This window comes from Mustelus asterias, chromosome 15 (genome assembly GCF_964213995.1).
Source record: "Mustelus asterias chromosome 15, sMusAst1.hap1.1, whole genome shotgun sequence".
Classification (NCBI taxonomy): Eukaryota; Metazoa; Chordata; class Chondrichthyes; order Carcharhiniformes; family Triakidae; genus Mustelus; species Mustelus asterias.
In genome coordinates this window covers 41020955-41040487 of record NC_135815.1, presented here as the reverse complement: position 1 = coordinate 41040487, position 19533 = coordinate 41020955, and the positions used below count along the sequence as shown (strand labels likewise).

General features: G+C 42.0%; 1 protein-coding gene across 6 annotated transcripts in view; it reads left to right on the top strand.

The window, feature by feature from the left end:
- The window catches only part of rps6kc1 (ribosomal protein S6 kinase polypeptide 1), a 167317-nt gene that overhangs the window by 123483 nt on the left and 24301 nt on the right, over nucleotides 1-19533 (top strand). For 5 of the 6 annotated variants that reach the window (XM_078229800.1, XM_078229803.1, XM_078229802.1 and 2 more), the window contains 3 exons: nucleotides 544-676; nucleotides 7371-9116; nucleotides 9403-9492. In XM_078229800.1, the coding sequence (XP_078085926.1) occupies nucleotides 544-676; nucleotides 7371-9116; nucleotides 9403-9492 (1969 nt within the window). Of the gene's footprint in view, nucleotides 1-543; nucleotides 677-7370; nucleotides 9117-9402; nucleotides 9493-13179; nucleotides 13314-19533 lie in introns of all 6 variants that reach the window. The other variant, XR_013499639.1, reaches the window with a different exon arrangement.

The window sequence follows — 19533 nt, the reverse complement described above, 5'->3', positions numbered from 1 at the left end:
GAGATTTCCCGTTGAAGCCACCCCAAGCCACCAGGAAACCCGCGGGTGGGTGTGCGCTGGTGTAAACGGCCGAAGAATCCCGCCCCTTATCTTTAAACTCTGTCTCCTGGTCTAGCCTCTCCAATAAGGAGAAATGTCTTTTCAGCAGAACCTGCTTACAGTCTACAGCCTGAAAATTCACACTAACCTTTTATTAGCCTGTATGGTTTTCTATCTAAAATTCTGTTGCATTTGTTCTGAGGAAAATAACCTAAGTATTATTCTGATGACTTAGTTGTGAGAGAGAGAGAGAGACTAATAAAAACGTTGACCCGTGTAATTGATTTTAATGGCAGCTCAGTGCCATCCTCAGTGTGTTGGATAGCAGCCAAGTGCCATCAGTTAGGCCTTGGGGAGCTCGGAGCACCGAGCAGAAGATGAAGAGGACTAACTGGTTTTCTGAAGCACAGAATAGCACAAATAGATTAGTGTAGTGGATAAGTGCGGAGCACAGCATGTTCTAAAGCAGCAGAGAGTACAACTGACCTTTCTGTTCTCTGTCAGAGTCTGAGGAAAAGCAGCGAGTGCAGCAGGAAAAGAAAGACCATCATTCCCCACTGTGTGCCCAACATGGTGCAATTGAAGAAGCAAATCGTCTCTGAAGACTCCATCTTTCTTTTGCTGCAGTATGCAGAAGGTGTGTGTTCTTCTTTATTGTGCTAAATTTAACAAGATTTGTGAGCTCACTTTTAACTTGCCGTTCAGTTCAATAGATTCCTTCCAAAAAAAATCTTCCATAAGCATTTTGTGAGGAGTAAGCTACATTATTGTCACATTCTTGCAACACATTCCATCAAGGGATGATATTGCTTTTGGTAGGGAGTCCCAAGTGAGATAATACAGTTCTGTGTTCTATGGGTGAAGTGTGTAACTTAGCATACACGTTGTGGCAAGTAAGACAGATTTTTCAAATGTATGCAGTTTGATCAATCTGCCCCCAAATGCTGTGCAGACTGGGTCAATTGGAATTTTTAAGACCCGGGTTTGATAAATGTTTGAGAGTTATGGGTATTGAGGGATATGGAACAATGGCAGGTAAATGGAGTTGAGTTAAGTTTATTTGTGCATCAGCCATGGCTAATAGAACGATGGAACAGGTTCAGAGGGCCTTCCAGTCCTATGTTCAGTTATTTAATAAATCCCGCCCTTGAGCAACATTCAAATGATTTCAAGTCCTGGAAAAGCTTTACTGCCATGGGGAAAAATCATTACGTTGCTTAAACAATTCCCGTGAGAATTTTTTGTTAAATTCATTTTACGGGACAGCAGTGTCACTGGCTGGGCCAGCATTTATTGCTTGTCCTTAACTGCCCTCCATTTCAGAAGACATTTGAGAGTCAACCACAGTGCTGTGGGTCTGGAGTCACATGGAGGCTGGACCAGGTAAGGACGGCAGATTTCCTTCCCAAAAGGGCATTATTGAAGCAGATGGGTTCTTACAACAATCGACAATGGTTTCACGGTCATCATTAAACTTTTAATTCCAGACTTTTATTGAATTTAAATTTTTTACCATCTGCCTTGGCGGGATTTGAACCCGGGTCCCCAGATCTTGCTCTAGGTCTTTGGATTACTAGACTAGTGACAATACCACTGCACCACTACCTCCCCTTGAATTTATGAATTGTCAGGGGCAGGAATTTTCACTCTGTATCCCAGCCAATACTGGCTGCCCCACAGCCATTTGATGCTCCTTTGAGCCTTAATTGGATAGCAAGAGGTCTTCTACCCATCAGTCAGCGGGAAGTCCCAGCTTAGGGACTGCCCGACACTCTGATTGTCTGGCAGCCCTGTAGTCGCAGCAGCCCCAGGCTCAAGTGCTGCTGGACACTGCTGGGATTACAGACAATCCCTGAAGCAGAGATGTTAAAGGAAGCTGGTTTGTAGATAAATCTGGGGTATCGGCGGGTACTGGCTGGCAGGCTCCAGCAAGGGAGATGGTGACAAGGATGTTGGGGCTGGGTTTGAGAGGCCAGGGGTGGGGGAGGAGGAGAAGCATGCAACCTTGTGAGGAATGCCTCTGATGGCAAAGGGAACCTCCAAAGGAGTTTTCACAATGACACCCCCCCCCCCCCCCCCCCTCACCACACCATACCTTCAAACTCACCCGTGGGAGATTATAAGAAAACTGCCCCAGTTCTTTTTAAAATAAAAGTAGTTTAATGGAACCAGGTTTCCTTTTACAGTTTTTCACAGCCAAGATGGTTTCCACCTGTGCACAAAGAATGCTCGACTGATTATTTGTTGATTCAGCCACTAAATAAACCCTCATTAAAATGCAGTGAATTTCTGTCCAGATTAATCCCATAAGAAGAAAAGAAGTAGGATTTATTTTGTATTTATATGTTAATGCTAGAGGACAAGAATATTTTGCATCTTCACCATTTCAGTTAGTGCAATGGCAAAGGTTTCATTCAAGCACAATGGCATTAATCTCACTATACTATACCGAAAGCTCAACCAAGTCACAATGTGATTTATTCCACACAAGTAAACACGTGCCTTATTCAAACAGAATGTCAAAAGAACAAAATACTCCCGGATGGGATCTTGAGCACTTGTTCTCCATCCGTGAGGTTGCCAGCGGGTCACAAGATCCTGCAAAACACGGAAATCACAAATCTCGCCAGCAAGATCGCCAATTCCGATTTTCGTCACCCCTTGTCTGCGACGTCATCAGGTTCGATGACCCAAAATGGGCAAGAACCTGATTTACATTAAGACCCCCTTGCTAGATGACTCTCCCTGCCATGAGATTTTTTTCCAACAGGTTCATCCAGATGTGAATATGTCGTGGGGTCCACTGGCACAAATGTCACTATAGCATTTGGGAGATGGGGCATGGTAAGGCAGTAACCAGGCCATACGTCCTGGCACAGGTTGACATAGCACTGCCCCCTGGCCAGGTTGGCAGAGTTGGAACCTAGGGGAGCAACAGGTGTGCAGACTGATATATTTGTGGTGGGGCGGAGCAGACCCTGAGCGGTGGGGATGATCGTGGGGGAGTGACAGAAGGTGGAGGCGATACTGGCGATCAGCAATAATCGGGAGGGATGCTGGTGATTATTGAGGGGGGTGGGGGGGCGAAAGAGGGGGGCATGCCAGCCATATTCAGGAGGGAGAGGAAGGGATACTGGCAATGGAGAGGGGGGTATTTCAGCGATGATCGGGAGGGGGACGAGGGGGGTATGCCAGCGATGATCGGGAGGGGATGTTGGTGATGTTCGGTTGTTGGCGGGGGGGGCGGGGGGAGAAGATTGCTGGCTGATCATGGAGGGGCTGTGCTGGGGAAAGCCACCAGTACCTCCTTGCTGGATGGGCAGGGGGATGATTAACTTTGGTTCCTGTGAAAGGCACCTCGTCCGAGTCCCCACCACTTTTAAACTGGCAGTTAAAACGACAAGAGCTGGAGAGAACGCTGGTGAATAGAGCTGGAGAGTTCCACACCAGTTTTCCATCAGAACTGACACACTGCCAAATTACCCCTCCCAAAGTGGGAAACCGGGACGTTGAAAGGTGTTTTGTTATCCAAAGGACGTATCTTAAGTTGCGCATTCTATTACGTTCTTTGAACATAATATAAAATGTGCGTTATCATACCAATACTAATTTTCACAGCTTGGATGCTGAGAAACGTCACCACCTAATACCCCCCCCCCCTCGTCCTCCTGACTCACCATCTCCTGCAAGGAGACCCTGACCAAACCTCCAATACAGAACCATCAATGAGCAGGTACAGTGGAAATCTTGTACATTGCAGATCAACAGTATTGCATTTCTTTTGGGGGGCGGGTTTGCGTTGGGTGCAGTGGATGGTGTTTGACACCGAGTTGCACAATTTAGTACTGGTATGATACTGTACATCTTATATTGAGTTTAAATGGCATATTTAACCTTTACAATCCAATGCAAGCCATTTATGACCAATGCACTGGGTGCAACTCAAATACTGAGTAGAATCTGATGCCGGAATTTTACCGCCTCGCCCACCCGAGGCTAATGGAGAATGCTATTCTGCATCGTCGCCTGCCCTGATTCTGGGCGGGTGTGCCGGTAAAATTTCGACTTGAGAGTCTAACTCTGCTCCTTGCAGCAGTGTCACAGATAACTCTGGAAAATCTGCTGTTAATCTAGTTTTTTAGTGCAGAGTAATTTTATCACCATATTGTACACCTCGTTTAGACTTTGACCCTGAAAGGTATTTTTCTGAAGCTCTATTACAGCCTTACGTATGAAACAGAAGGTAAATAAGAATCTCTCTATTGCTTTGCAGTATCTGGACCTGTTTTCATGCATGTGTCCTCTAATACAAGCATGTAGAAGTGTTTACATGTCATGTACTTGTATTAGGCAGTACTATTTCCTTGCTCTGGCCATATTATAGAATAAAATTATTCCCGAGTTCAACAACTTGCTAACTCTATTGATGGAGTACTGGAGTGCCATTCACAGAATGCAGTTTTGAACTCTGGTCTCATTTACCATTCAGATACAAAAATATTCTTGAGCTGAATATTCCAAGGCCTAGTCTGTAATGTACAAATGTGTTAGATAAAGCACCTCATGGTAACAGAGTCCTTTTGTTAGTGGAGGAAAAACTAATGTTAAGTGCTGTCTTGTACTGTAAAGCATTTTAGGCTGGGCCATGTCACAGTGGCTCCATTAATTAGAACTTTTTCTATTCCTTTTAGCTTAATGTTGTTTTGCACTGTAACTTGCTGTAAGGGTGAGCTTCAAGCTCAAGTTTATTTATTAGTGTCACAAGTACATGAAGTTACTGTGAAAATCCCCTAATCACCACACTCAGGCGCTTGTTCGGATACACTGAGTGAGAATTTAACATGGCCAATGCACCTGACCAGCACGTCTTTCAGACTGTGGGAGGAAACTGGAGCAACCGGAGGAAACCCATGCAGACACTGAGAATGATGTGGAGATGCCGGCGTTGGACTGGGTAAACACACTAAGAGTTTTAACAACACCAGGTTAAAGTCCAACAGGTCCAAACCTGTTGGAGTTTAACCTGGTGTTGTTCAAACTCTTACACTGAGAATGTGCAGACTCTGGACAGTGACCCAAGCCGGGAATTGAACCTAGGTCTCTGGTGCTGTGAGGCAGCAGTGCTAACCACTGTGCCACCATGTGCTGATAATGAAGTGACAAAAGCAACGGGGCCACCTAGGACGTCACTGAATCATGGGGCCAACAGTATTACACCTTAAGCAATGGGATTTGTGGTGGTGACAAAGAAAGAGGAATAATGGAGCAGGAGGGAAAATTACATTCAAACCGGGCGCGGAAAGAGAAATCAAGAGATGGGGAGAAAGGATTTGATTGAGGGAGAGAGAAAAGAAAGAAAAGGAAGGTAATTTTTTAAAATGCCATTCTAAATACTTGAACAATTTCCTACCCAAAGGAATGAGACTCAAAGGATTAAATTGTTCAAGTTTTTGAGTCAGCAAAGTTGATTGGCATTGCATTAGAACAAAGAGCAAAGAAAATTACAGCACAGGAACAGGCCCTTCGGCCCCCCAAGCCTGCACCGACCATGCTGCCCGACTGAACTAAAACCCCTTACTCTTCCGGGGACCGTATCCCTCTATTCCAATCCTACTCGTGTATTTGTCAAGACACCCCTTAAAAGTCACTATTGTATCTGCTTCCGCTACTTCCCCCAGCAGCGAGTTCCAGGCACCCACCATCCTCTGTGTGAAAAACATTAATAATAATCACATTGTTAAACAATTAAACTCTTAGTTTAATTAACTATGCAGTTTGCCACAATTTGAAAATCCAGAAAGTTTGTGAAATAGGGAAATTAAGAGCTAGGCACTGTTTGTTGACAAACAGCGGAGTGATATAAAACAGCCAGCAAGTTCTGAAGATCTGCGCCTTGTGCCGTACTCCTGAATCCCCTAAACCCAGTAGCCGATTTGCACATTAATGACGGTGTGTGTTACCAAACCATCAGTTTTCCAGAAGGATCCAACCAATTGTCATTTGATACAGAACATCTTTAATAGTACCCAGTAAAAGCTCTTGCTCTAGTATATGCTGTTCTCCCAGGAGAATGTGGAGACAGGCTTTGAAGGAATAAATAGAAGTATATAAAAAAATCAAAACCAATGTCTCCTGTGATTAAAAACTACCAAATATTATAAGCACTCTGCACATGAGGACCTGGACATTTGGAGTGACATCTTTAGTTTTAGCAAAACCTTATTACAAAGGAACTGTTTGATATGCTGGAAGCTGTGATGTGCACTTGGGTTTAAAGTAGTAATTAAATCATTACAATTCAAGCACTTAGAGGAGTATTAAGTAAAGGCTGCCAGTTTGTACCTGCATTCCAATCTGGCACAGTAAACACAATCAATTGAACATGATAATAGCCCTAGATGTTCGTGTGGGCTGCCATTATTTGTGCAGATGCTCAGTATGGTTTTAGTACCTTAGTGAAGCAGATAATAATAGGCTTTACAGAACAAAATATTTTAGATACATTAACAAAATTAAAGTAAGCACATTGCTTGCACTTATATTTCATATATAAATGATTTTGATTTGTGTAAAGGTGCATGCACCTGTGATTCTTTGAAACGCTTCTGAGAATCAGCTTTTTCAATAGATTGTAATGGACGTGAGGCACAAAATATTTCCAAAAGGCTGACATTTTCAGAGCTATGGGAAAGGTGGACTGGAGGGGGGAGGGGGGGGGGGTGGTAAACGGACACTAGGTAAATTGCTCCTTCAGAGGGGGCCAGCAGAGACACAACAGGCTGAATGGCCTCCTGTGCTATAACCATTCTAAGATCCTTCCTCATTATTACAGGAGCATTTTAATGTTATATATTGAAACATTCAGATTGATTCTTTCTGCAAAGGTACAAGCTTATCCAATTGTGGATGTTAAATGTTTGTTGAGCCTGTTAACTCGTGAGGCTGTCCATTTGTTGAGAAAGTTGACAGGACTGCAGTGAGATAAGAACTTGTCTCCCGTCCCCTAGTGAAGTTTCCTCTTCCATGTGCAGCTGCAGGAATCCCCAGCTTGCTTTTCACAATGATGTGATTTGGCCCAGAGGATATGGCATGAAATGGCTTTCCCTCCAGTGATGAAACATTACAATGTTACAACCTGCATTTCACCACATTATAGGTGAAGAACTCCTGCACAGAATAGTACAAAATTAATATCTTGTTAATAACATATAGGAAACTAAAGTAAGCATGTTAGTCACTGAAGGATAGTAAATCAAGAAACCCTCTGTAAAATAAGTTGTTGTCTGAAGTTTTGTTTATTTTGCTAATTATTCTTTCTTTTATGAACCTAGGGGGTAAACTGTGGTCTTATGTAAGCAAATTTCTCCAGAAAAGGTCCGAAGAAAGTTTTGAATCTCATGACTTGGACAAGCGTGGTCCCAAATCAGTCACTGTATACGGTAGTTTTACCATGGACCAGTCAAGCACCGAAGGCATGAACAGCAGTGTAGGCTCGGTGGGGAGTGACCTTGGAAATATGCTTCAGGACCTACCTTTGAAGAGTAACCCGACTTCAAGTTCACAGGATGATAGCAGTGCCCCAGATGAAGATACTCAGGACAATTCACAGGAATTATTAGGTTCGCCATCATCGGGATCTGAAGCAGTTGAAGAAGAATGTACCAGTAGTTATCTTACATTGTGCCATGAGTACGAACAGGAGAAAAAAGAGCCTGATCGTCTGACTTCAGAAACTTTTCCAACAGTTTGTGAAGATGTACCTGGAAGTTCCACCGACCTGGGAGTGACCTCTCGGTCACATTCCCTTCTTAGTAATGACAGCCTCTGTTCCCCTGCTACAAGTCAAGAACTTCGGTTCTTCACAGAGGACATTAACACCGAGGCTTTTAGCCCAACAAAAACCTCGGAGTCTCTAAATTTGTCCAAAAATAGTCCGATGGAATTTTTCAGAATCGATAGCAAGGACAGTGCAAGTGAACTGGTAAGTCTCGACCCAGCAGAAAATGTTCAAAATGCAAAAACAGAGTCAGCACCAATTTTTAATCTGGTGTCTGAAGTGGACAATAACGAGAGCTGCTTTGACATGAGTGACATTAAGCTGGAGTCGGTCATCTTTTTGGCCCCAGATACTTGCAGCAGAAGATCCGCAAATGATTCTGTACCAGTGATCTCCTTTCAGGATGCAGCAGGTGGAGATACGAGCAGCTGTGAGGAGGGTAGGCCTGATCTATTAGTGAATTTGCCAGGTGTTTTAGAGGATGGTGAGGCAGCTGGACTACTTTTATCTGATAAATGCAGTGTGACTAACATTGATAATTCAGAGAATAGACAGTATGAGAAACCGGACGTTTTACTAATTAATTATAATGTTGATCATTGCGTGAATTCGCAAGGAGCTCTGAAACTGATTTTGCCAAAGGAAGAGGACTCTTGTGGTCCAGGCGTAGATAGTATCTCAACACAGCAGTTACAACTTTCTGAGAATGGAAAGGAACAAAACCCATACAAGCGAATTGATGCCAGTCTGCATGTTGCGAAAGAAAAAGAAGGACTTAATTCCTTGTTTTCCATCACCCATGCTGCAAATATGCCATCATGTATGACTGTTGAATCTGGTAGCACCTCAGACTTGGAACACGTTCATAGAAATCTGAGCCCCGTTCCTCACCTGCATGACCGAGTCAGCCCTTGTGGTACAGATTCAGGTGAAGATAGTTCAATTTATTCCCCAACTACAAAAGAAAAATATACAGATGGAAAAGATATTTCAGATGAAGAGCAGACACACGGAGAAGACACAGATAGCTGTGATCAAGACAGTATCCCGCACTCTGAAGACGTAAATGAAAAGGCAATGACAGAAAGCCACATTGTCACAAAAACAGATGCAGATAAGCTGATATCACACATGTTTAAAGAGCTGGAAGAAAGTTTTGCGCAAGCTTCTAATGCTCACATTCCAGAGAGCTCTATTCAATATTGGGCAGCAGAGATAGCTGTAGCCCTTGATGCACTTCATCGAGAAGGAATCATGTGCCATGATTTGAACCCAAACAACATCTTGCTGAATGACAAAGGTCAGGAACTTTTGCAAATGCATTTTTTCCCTAATATCTTTTGCTGTTGCTTACTTGCTTCCAATTAAGTGAGTAGGCGTTTTATCCTATAATTAGTATCTTCATTTCCTGTCTGAAGCCTCATTTCCAGTGCAGTGAATTCACCCACAGTAATAGCCTCTAGTGCTTAATGATGCCATTATTCTTAATGATACTGTTTTTTAGCTACAAAAGAATAATTACAGTTCACTTCTACAGAAAATGTAGGAAAAAATTGTTTTGATTTCTCATGTCATTTTGTTTTTAGGACACATTCAACTGACGTATTTTAGCAGATGGAGTGAGGTTGACGATTCCTATGACAGCAGTGCCATAGAGAAAATGTACTGCGCCCCAGGTTAGAGCACTTAGTTGCATATAAAGTACTTTGTAAACCTTCCCTTCAGTCTATTATGCAGCCCACATACCTTTCTTTATGTGTTGGTTCATTTGGTATGCAAAGCATTTCTTTGCAATTAAAAGTGTGACATGGGTAGAATTTATTATTTTTCCAAAAATCATTTGCTTCTTATTAAAATTTATATTGAATTGGGATTTTATAATTTAAACAAAACTTTGGATACTTGTAGCTTCCCTGAAAAGAAAATTTCAAGACTTATAGGAATAAAATACTATACTCTGTGTTTAAAATTAAGTTGCAGTAAACTCAGAGAAAATCAAAACAACCATTTTTCATTAATCTCTTCTGAGGCACTAATATACGTTTCTCTTGTTGCCAAGAAGCTTTATCAATTCTTCCTGTACAGCTTAAGCCTAAATGAAGCTACTTTTATGATGAAAGAAGAGGCTAATCCTAAAATCTAGGGTAATCCGTTGAGGTTGGTTGGGGCAAGGAGGGGATGATTTTGGGGAGTTGCGTTGCATGGGAAATTGTGGTATAGCGGGTGACTGTGAGCTACGACTTCAGCCATTTGGGTCTGAAGGGAATAGATTGGAAGCCAGTAGATGGATTGGAATGGGAAACAAGATTATTTTTGGGAATGTTTGGTCAATAAGCAGTTTACTGGGAGAGTGAAACAGGATTTTTCTCAACAGGTGTCATGGGGAAGGGTTACCTCCAGATTTCTGTATGTTTGGCTTGGAGATGACACTTGACTTTCGGTTTGATGGTCCTTTCATCAATCAGTCACGATGCTTTGTTTCCAATGTCATTTAAAAATGTTGAGACTAACAATTGGGGCTATTTCAACATTGGGTGATAGTGTAAAACGAGTAATATTGAAACAATAGTGAAATCAAACATTCATCGCTCCTGATTTTAATTTCTATTGACTTCAATACTAAACAAAATAGTGAGATATATGGATGGCTGATTTAGCGTTTCTATTCTACACTGTCATCTAAAGGCAAAATGACCTCCATTGTTTTTAACCTGTAATTGATGGGTGAGGTGGAAAGAGAAATTGACATTCAGAAATGCACACGAACAATAAAAAATGCAGACTAATACACATTTTGGGATTCTTTAGATAGATAAAATATATGGAACTAAAATTGAAGAGGGAGGACATATGGGACCTTAGATATAATAACATAAAATAAAAAATGAGTTAAGAGATGGATAAAGAAGAGAGAATCTTGGAAAATATAAATATCCTTGTAAAAAAGTTGTTGAATGTAAGTTGACATTTGAGAGGAGAGGATAGCGAGTTAATAGAAGATAAATGGAAATCAGTGGGGACACTTTACAAGCACTGGCTGTAGTGATTACGAAGGAGGATATTGGAGAGGAGGTAAATCCTGAATTGATTAAATGTGAGATGAGAGATAATATTCAAAAGAAAATAGAGATGTTAGTTAGTATAAAAGAGAAAAGTGCCAGGACCTGACCCAAAAATGTTGAGGAAATTATGAACAAATAATTATATTCCAGGCTTCGGTGAGTGTGGTGTGTTCTGGAAGACTGACGAGTGACCAATTTAATGCCCAGTTTCAACCCAACGAGTAGCTTAACATTTGTGGCAATGTACTCTCTAATTTGTTTTATTTATGTGCGGAATGAATTTTACATGCACCAACAGAAAGATAATCTGTGGATGTGTGCCACCAGTAGAAAAAAAAACTACATAAATATATATTTTTAAAAAGTTACTGTTGGTATGGATGAGGATGACACAGTAACATGCTAGTCCACAAATGACTAGATTTACTGAATTCAGTTTTTAAATTTGCCATGGTGGAGTCTTGACCTTTCGGTTTTAAGTTCATAACCACTACACTAACGTGCATAACAGAAGCATTTATTAATTTTTATATTGAGCTTGTATTTTAGTTATTTGACAGTAAGAGAGACAAAAGTTGAATTGGCAGCAATGGATCAAGACAAGACGAGGACTTATTGTTCCAGAAGTAGAAAGAGCTAAGTAGGCTTGGCTCTTGAATTGATAGAAAATATAGAAATGGCAACTTTTATTGTTTCAGTTTATTGAGTGTTCTCTTTAGTTAAAATTGCTCTGAATAGTGAGGGAAATAGCTCGGTCATTTCCTGACATCAGCAAACATAATCAGGCAGAGGTAAAGTGTCTCCGAATTTGGAAAGAGATTGACTCTTGTAAAGGAGGATGAAGGCTGGAGAGACAGTGTCCCTGTAAATCAAATGAATTTTGAAGGGAGAAACTATATCAGGATACTGGGGAAGAATACTTCTGGTGAAGTGAGCATGAAATCCCAGGAGGGAGAATGACTGTTGAGGGTAAATAGTTGCACTTATTCCATTTACAGTTCTTTTAAAATTAAAAACTTATGAATTGTGAATTAATAAGCCGGTTCACCATTTTTAAAGGAAACTGTTTTTCATAATGCTTACAAAAGTGAATTGCGGAGATGTAGCATTCGGAACTGTGCACAGGTTAAACTGTCCCATGAGCTAATCTCAAGAAGTTTTGCAATTTGTTTGGAGATCTGGAGTAGGAATCCAAAACTTCTCTCAAACTCCTAGAAATATCCTTTGTTATGATCCTTGGCCATGGGACATAGGGGGAAATCCAGTACAAGATCAATAATGTTTTGTTTAATTTTGAGGGTCAAGATGTTTACTAAGTGGATATAGCCACAGGATTCTGAGTTTAGAACGGACAAAAATCAACTTTAAAGTTCAGAAAGGTAAAACAATTTACAATATCTATCTTAAACTCTAACTTTCAGAGCAAGTCCAAAGATGTGCGGGTTAGGTTGATTGGCCGTGCTAGAATTGCCCCTTAGTGTCATGGGATGCGTAGGTTAGAGGGATTAGTGGGTAAATATCTGGGGGTAGGGCCTGGGTGGGATTGTGGTCGGTGCAGACTCGATGGGCCGAATGGCCTCCTTCTGCACTGTAGGGTTTCTATGTTTCTATGTAAGTATGGGATACATGCAAATTAACAGGCAAACTGCTTGAAGATACCACACTACACAATAGATGACAGATGCGACCAAAGCAGATTCTATGGATGTCTCAACACATTGTGAGACAACCAATCTCATGAGGGTTTCCAGTCTCCATGTTTGAAGATCGACTGTTGGAATTCCCTTCAAAAGTTGCTCCTACTTGGATTTCTTCAACACTGACCCATCTTGCAGGGTTTCAATCTCACCTTCCAAGATTCCTTTCCCCTGGATCTCTGAGTACACTTAAGCTTCAGCTTCCAAGCACAGTTTCAGCTTTTTGGCTACGCCAAGCAGAACACCACAGCTCCAAAAGGGTGCCTTTGCCCCAATGGCCCGCCTTTGGCTGCCTTCTTGGATCTTTAGGACTTCTCTTTTGCTCGCTCCATTCGAAGTCTGCTCCCTGCAGCTCTTCCTTGAATTTGAAGCCTATTATTCTGCTCCTTTATTGAACCTCACTTATTGGGACCTATTCATGTCCCTTGTCTTCATACCTTACCTGGTACTACCTTTGGGGACCTCTCTCTGTCCCCCTTCCTGTTTGAGACCTTCTGCCTGTTCCCCTCCCATGACTTGCTTCCTGGGATAGGACAAGATAATGGCGCTCTATCTCAGGTCATCTGACCTGCATTTTCACACCGTTCTGTTTTTTTCTGCGCAGGCGCGCAGGTCTGGTCCCTGACCTGAAGAATGTAAAAACCTCGAACTGCACATATGTGACAAGTTGCTGGCTGTCTCATGTGCAGGAGGCCCAAAGTTCATCAGGAACCAAAGTTCCCCACCTACAAACTAAAGGTAAGTATTTGTGTTTCATCACACATTGTGTCAGTTGTCTTTGGGATCAAGCTTCCTTCAGTAAATCCACAAAACCAGCTACAGCAGAATCACTAGGTTAGTGGTATTATCCACCCCAAAACTTCTCTTATTCTTTCAACTCACCTCCTGCTTGCTGCCTTCCGCCTACAGCTTGCGCCTCTCTCAACTTACCGCTTCCCACTCCACCCCTCAAGCTTACTGACTCCCTGCGGCTCGTGGCCTCCCTCTCCGGAACCTTCACTGTGAGTGTAGACTTGGGAGAGCGGCGGTGTGAGGAAGGGAACGAGAGGGACAGTAAGCAGGAGGGTTGGGGAGGAAAGCAGTGAGTGGGAAGATTGGCAAACAGGCAAGAAGGAAGACGTGTGTTGACATAACTTCAGGATTTGACGTGAATGGATTTCGAGTGATAATTCCAATTGATTAATCATGTCAGACCTGGCTCTCATCTGTTAATTTCCAGTCTTGGAGGAGTCTACCAGTTCATTGCTCAATGGCTAGAATGTCAGAAAACCTCATTTAACCATCTGCGTGACTAATAATTAAGTGCACGGCACTTGATGGACTGTTGCGTAGCTGCCAAGGGAACTCTGTGATACTTAAAACTTTTTAATCTTTGAATTAAAATTAAATTACTAAATAACTGGATGAAGAGAAAGAACAACAAACAGATATTTTAGCAAGGAAAGATATATATATATATATATATAACAGATCTGAGATAATCCTTTGAGGAGTTGGCAGATATGGATGGATAGAGGTGGTGTACATTTGTTTTCAGGAGTCTTTGTCAAGGAGTCCGTTGAAAAATGTTGGGCATGTAATTAAGCGAACAAATTAGATGAAAATCTTCTTAGAGAAGACAAAACAAAAAGTCAAAGTCAATTGCGATTAATGGAGTGTAAAATTTGGTATGTGATCTGGGGGTTATGGACCTGGTCCTGTAAGTTTCCATCCCAGTGGCTTATGTTAAAGCTAACTCTCCAAGGTTTTTATTATAGTGTATCCATTAAATTGGGATTCCACATATTTCTGGATCAATTTCAACTTTGGTGCATCTCAAAATCAGAGAAAATAGCAAAGTTGGGGATAGAAGGAGAGCAACTTGAGGATTCGGCTTGGGTCAGTAAGCACATGTGGCTGTTTTCAGTCCAGGATGAAGAGGGCTGGTCCATGACTAGAAAGATTTGAATGGGGGCAAGAAGCAGTTTTGCCTGAAAGGAGGGAATAGAAAAGTTACCATTACAAAATATCAATACCGTTACAAATACCAAAAGTTGCATTAATACCAATAAGGTCAGACGTGCTGGAAATATATTAAGAGGGGAAACCTGCCTTGGGGTGGCACGGTGGCACGGTGGCACAGTGGTTAGCACTGCTGCCTCACAGCACCAGGGATCCAGGTTCGATTCCCGGCTTGGGTGACTATGTGGAGTTTGCACGTTCTCCCCGTGTCTGCGTGGGTTTCCTTTGGGTGCTCCGGTTTCCTCCCACATTCTGAAAGAGGTGCTGGTTAGGTGCATTGACGCGAACAGGTGCCGGAGTGTGGTGACTAGGGGAATTTTAGGGGCTTTTTAATGTAAGCCTTACTTGTGACTAATAAATAAATTTTATTTTATTTTACTTTTATTTTAAACCCCCTATGAAAACTGGGAAAAGGACTAGGACTCTGAGCAAAAGACGCCCACTTTATTTTGTGAATTGCATTAGATTTTATTTTTAATACATCTAATCGTAGATGCAACTTTGGTACGCAATTGTCAGTGTTGTACACAGAAACAAATGGAATATATGTTGGAGATGTGCAGTTCAACAGAACTCACAAAAAATACAGCAAGGCTATATTTTTTGGCATGCGGATTATTATTCGTGAGTTAAACTGGTCTAATATGTTTCAACCCATAATTTTGTTGTCTTTTACCTATGTGTATCATTCCTACATTTATATCATGTGACCTCCAGCATGTGTAGTATTTTACATTTTGTTATTTCATGGCATTAGGCTGAGATGAGGAAGATTTTTAAAAAATTAGAATAGAATCATAGAACATAGAACATTACAGCGCACTACAGGCCCTTCGGCCCTCGATGTTGCGCCGACCAGTGAAACCAATCTAAAGCCCATCTAACCTACACTATTCCAATATCATCCATATGTTTATCCAATGACCATTTAAATGCCCTTAATGTTGGCGAGTCCACTACTGCTGCAGGCAGGGCATTCCATGCCCTTACTACTGAGTGAAGAACCTACCTCTGACATCTGTCCTATATCTATCACCCCTCAATTTAAAGCCTGCCCTCGTGCTAGCTATCACCATCCGAGGAAAAAGGCTCTCACTATCCACCCTATCTAATCCTCTGATCATCTTGTATGCCTCTATTAAGTCACCTCTTAACCTTCTTCTCCCTAACGAAAACAACCTCAAGTCCCCCAGCCTTTCCTCATAAGACCTTCCCACCATACCAGGCAACATCCTAGTACATCTCCTCTGCACTCTTTCCAATGCTTCCACATCCTTCCTATAATGTGGCGACCAGAACTGTACGCAATACTCCAAGTGCGGCCGCACCAGAGTTTTGTACAGCTGCAACATGACCTCATGGCTCTGAAACTCAATCCCTCTACCAATAAAAGCTAACACTCGGTTACGTCACGAAGACCATTCAACCTGTCGTATCTGTGCTGGCCCTCTGCAAGAGCAGTTCACCTAATGCCACTTCCCTGCCCTTTCCCCTGTGAATCTTTTCTCTCCAGATGCTTATCCAATTCCCTCTCAAAGCCCCAGTTGTTTCTGTCTCCATCACACTTTCGGGCAGTGTATTCCAGATCCTGACCACTAGCTGCATAAAAAGATTTGTTCCTCGTGTTGCCATTACTTCTTCTGCCAACCACCTTAAATTGGTGTCGTATAATTCTCGATCCCTCTACCAATGGGAATGTAGAAAACAGGAGCAGGAGTAGGCCATTAGACCCTTCCAGTATGCTCCACCATTCATTATGATCATGGCTGATCATCCAACTCAATAGCCTGATCCCGCCTCCCCCCATCTCCTTTAATCCCCTTCACTCCAGGAGCTGTATCTAATTCCTTCTTGAAAACATACAATATTTTGGTCTCAACTACTTTGTGGTAGCAAATTCCACAGGCGTACCCGCTCTCCGGGTGCAGAAATTTCTCATCTCATTCCTAAAAAGTTCACCCTCTTTGTCTACTTTGTCCAGACCCCTCATGATTTTGACTATCAAGTCTCTTCACAACCTTTTTTTCTCCAAGCAGGACAACCCTACCTTTGCCAATCTGTCCATGTAACTGAAATTCCTCATACCTGGAACCATTCTTGTATATCTTTTCTGCACCTTGTATTTTGAATTGGTAATGGGTTGAAAGGTTATGGGGAGAAGGCAGAAAAATGGGGATGAGGAGCAAATCAGCCATGATCGAATGGTGGAGCAGACTCGATGGGCCAAATGGCCTAATTCTGCTCCTATGTCTTATGAACTTATGAATTTATGAACCTTCTCTTAAGCCTTCACGTTTTTCCTAGAGTGTATTGCTCAGAATTGGACACAATGCTTCATTTGAGGCCGAACCTGTGTTTTATAAAGGTTCATCACAACTTCATTACTTTTGTACATACGCTTCTTTTAATAAAGCCTGTGGTCCCATACACTTTTGTAACCTCTTTCTCAACCTGCCTTGCCACCTTGAACAATTTATCCACATATACGCCCAGGTCTTCCTGTTCTTGCACTCTCTTCATTAGAATTGTGGTCTTTATTTTCTATTGTCTCTCCATGTTCGTCCTACCAAAATTTTATGCTCGTAAAAAACACTACTTTTCCTTAGGCCTTTTGTTATATTTAGAAGGACTCTATTTTCATCTGTTTAGATTTAGCATTAAAATAAAGCTCCCTCAAATTCTGAAACTAATTCTCCAGATTTAAGGTGTTGCATGCATTAATGCAATTTAATCTGTTCATTTTCTCATTGATTCTTTGTACTGATGTGTGAAATAAAATAAAACCGAGAAAACAGGATGCTATTGTTCATCATTGCTCTCATAAACTGCCCGACGTGTATTCTGAAATATTACAGGGTAAAAATGGCTTCTCTGACAATTCAGTTTTAATTTAGTTTTCACGTAGGTACCTTTGTCCTCTAGCTATCTGGAATGCACTCTAGTGAAAGATTTTTAGCCCCGGATGGGATCAAGCACAGAGACAGATAGGCACGAAAATTTACACTGCTGGCTGATGAGCCAGTTTCCCAGCACCATTCTGCCCCCATGCCATTTTCCCAGAGTTAAGATTGTGTGGGGCGTTAGAGCTACCTTCTGGCAAGTGGCAAACAGCCAACTGCTACTTAAAAAGGCCACATTTAAGGGGATAGGGTTTGCGGGGGGGGGGCACTGGCAGGGTGCGGGGTGGTGGTGGTGAGGGAGGTTGGTGGCAGTGCTCCAAGCCCTCTTCACCTAGCTGGCTTCAACTGCAGCCACAGGAGGGTTTCCCTTCCACTATAGTAGCCTATCTGCTGCTTCTATTTTGCACTGACCAATGTAAAAAGATAGCGAGAGGGCACCTCCATCTTGTGGCATCCTCTCCTCTTACCTGTAAGGACAGCCCGGTGCTGCTTCCTCAGTGCTGGAAAGTTTCCTATTGGCTCTGCAGCTTTGACAGCCCACCAGCTGTCCTTAATTGTGCAGCAGGTCCGCCCTCTGGCCACTAATTGGTAATTTGGGGAGAATCACTGCTAATGACAGTTTCTCCATATGTCAGGGTTCCGAAGCCCATGGGAAAATCCTGACCCTAGTGCCCTAGTCTTTGCTGTAATGTTTTAGTTGCTACGTGTAACCAGTTACATTACTTTGCTGATTTTGATTCCTTTCCTTCCCTTCCAATTGATTGTCACTTATTATTTTGACTCCATTAAACCCTATCCTCACTTTGCCATTTTTAATGTTAAAAGGTAGCAAGGATTCTGCTCCAGCAGGTAGGGAGGCCAAATGAAGTAAAATGATAAGAAACAATACATTGCAAAGTAACTCAGAAATAGTCGCACTGACAGTTAATTTGGGTTGTATTAATTTACATGACTAATAGGCCAATTATTCATATTTAGTGTGGAGTATTTTGTTCAACTTGCAGGTGCTACATGTTTTGAATTCCACTCGACAGTCCGACATGGTATCCGTCGCGATACTGAACGGTCAGAAGGTTAACAGCATTATTTTGTAGGAGCCACATCTCGTTCACCTGTGCACATGCAGGTGGATTGAAACTGATTCTGAGGATTTTTATGCTTTTTCTCTGACACCTGGTGAGGACAGCTAACTGGGGTCTTGCTGTCAAACATGACAAGTGTGTTAGCGTGAATCGGACTCAGCATATTTTTATGGCAAGAACTGTAATAATAGCAAGTGACCTGCAGGAGATGTCATGCACTGCTGATGAAATTCTGAGCCGCAGTGCATACAAATAGTGTCCCCTGACCAGAACAGTTGGCACGACAATCTTCAAGTAAATTATTGACTGGGCAGAAGAAGTTACAGATTGACCCGAGATTAAATACTTAAGTGCAGAAGGCCGATTACCTCCATGACTTGCCTTGATAGGAATACTGAAACATCCCAGTGCAGTATTAATTCTGGTTGCTTCAAAACTATGTTTTTTTTAAAAAAGTACTGAAATCCAGATCCATAGAAATTTGAAGGACTGGTGTTCGTACTCATCTTGTAGAATTATGCCGCGAGTGTCAAAGCTTTTGTGTATTGAAAATACTCAAAACGTCTGGAGAAAGGTAAGAAGAGTGCAAGAGACCTAAAGCTGAATTTTTCTAAGATCAGTTTTCTCTACCTCTGGATTCTGACACTAGCTTCTTGTTGTATGGAAGCTTCTAAATATGTTTTTTTTGCTCCTCCCCCTTTTAAATGATTTTTCAGATGACAGCACATCCCAGTGTCGAAGGTGACCTTGTACCCTTTTGTCCTGTACTCTGTACTATTAATAACTTGACAATGACCCATATTCACGTAACAAAAACCAGCAGATGTGCGTTATCATAAAATATGAGAATACACTGATATACTGCTCATTTCAGAGGCATCCATCCTCATAACTGGGCTCTTACCTGGTGAAGTGCTGATTAGGTACTGGATAAATATGTTTAATTTATAAATCATTATTTTGCAGACCTTTTTG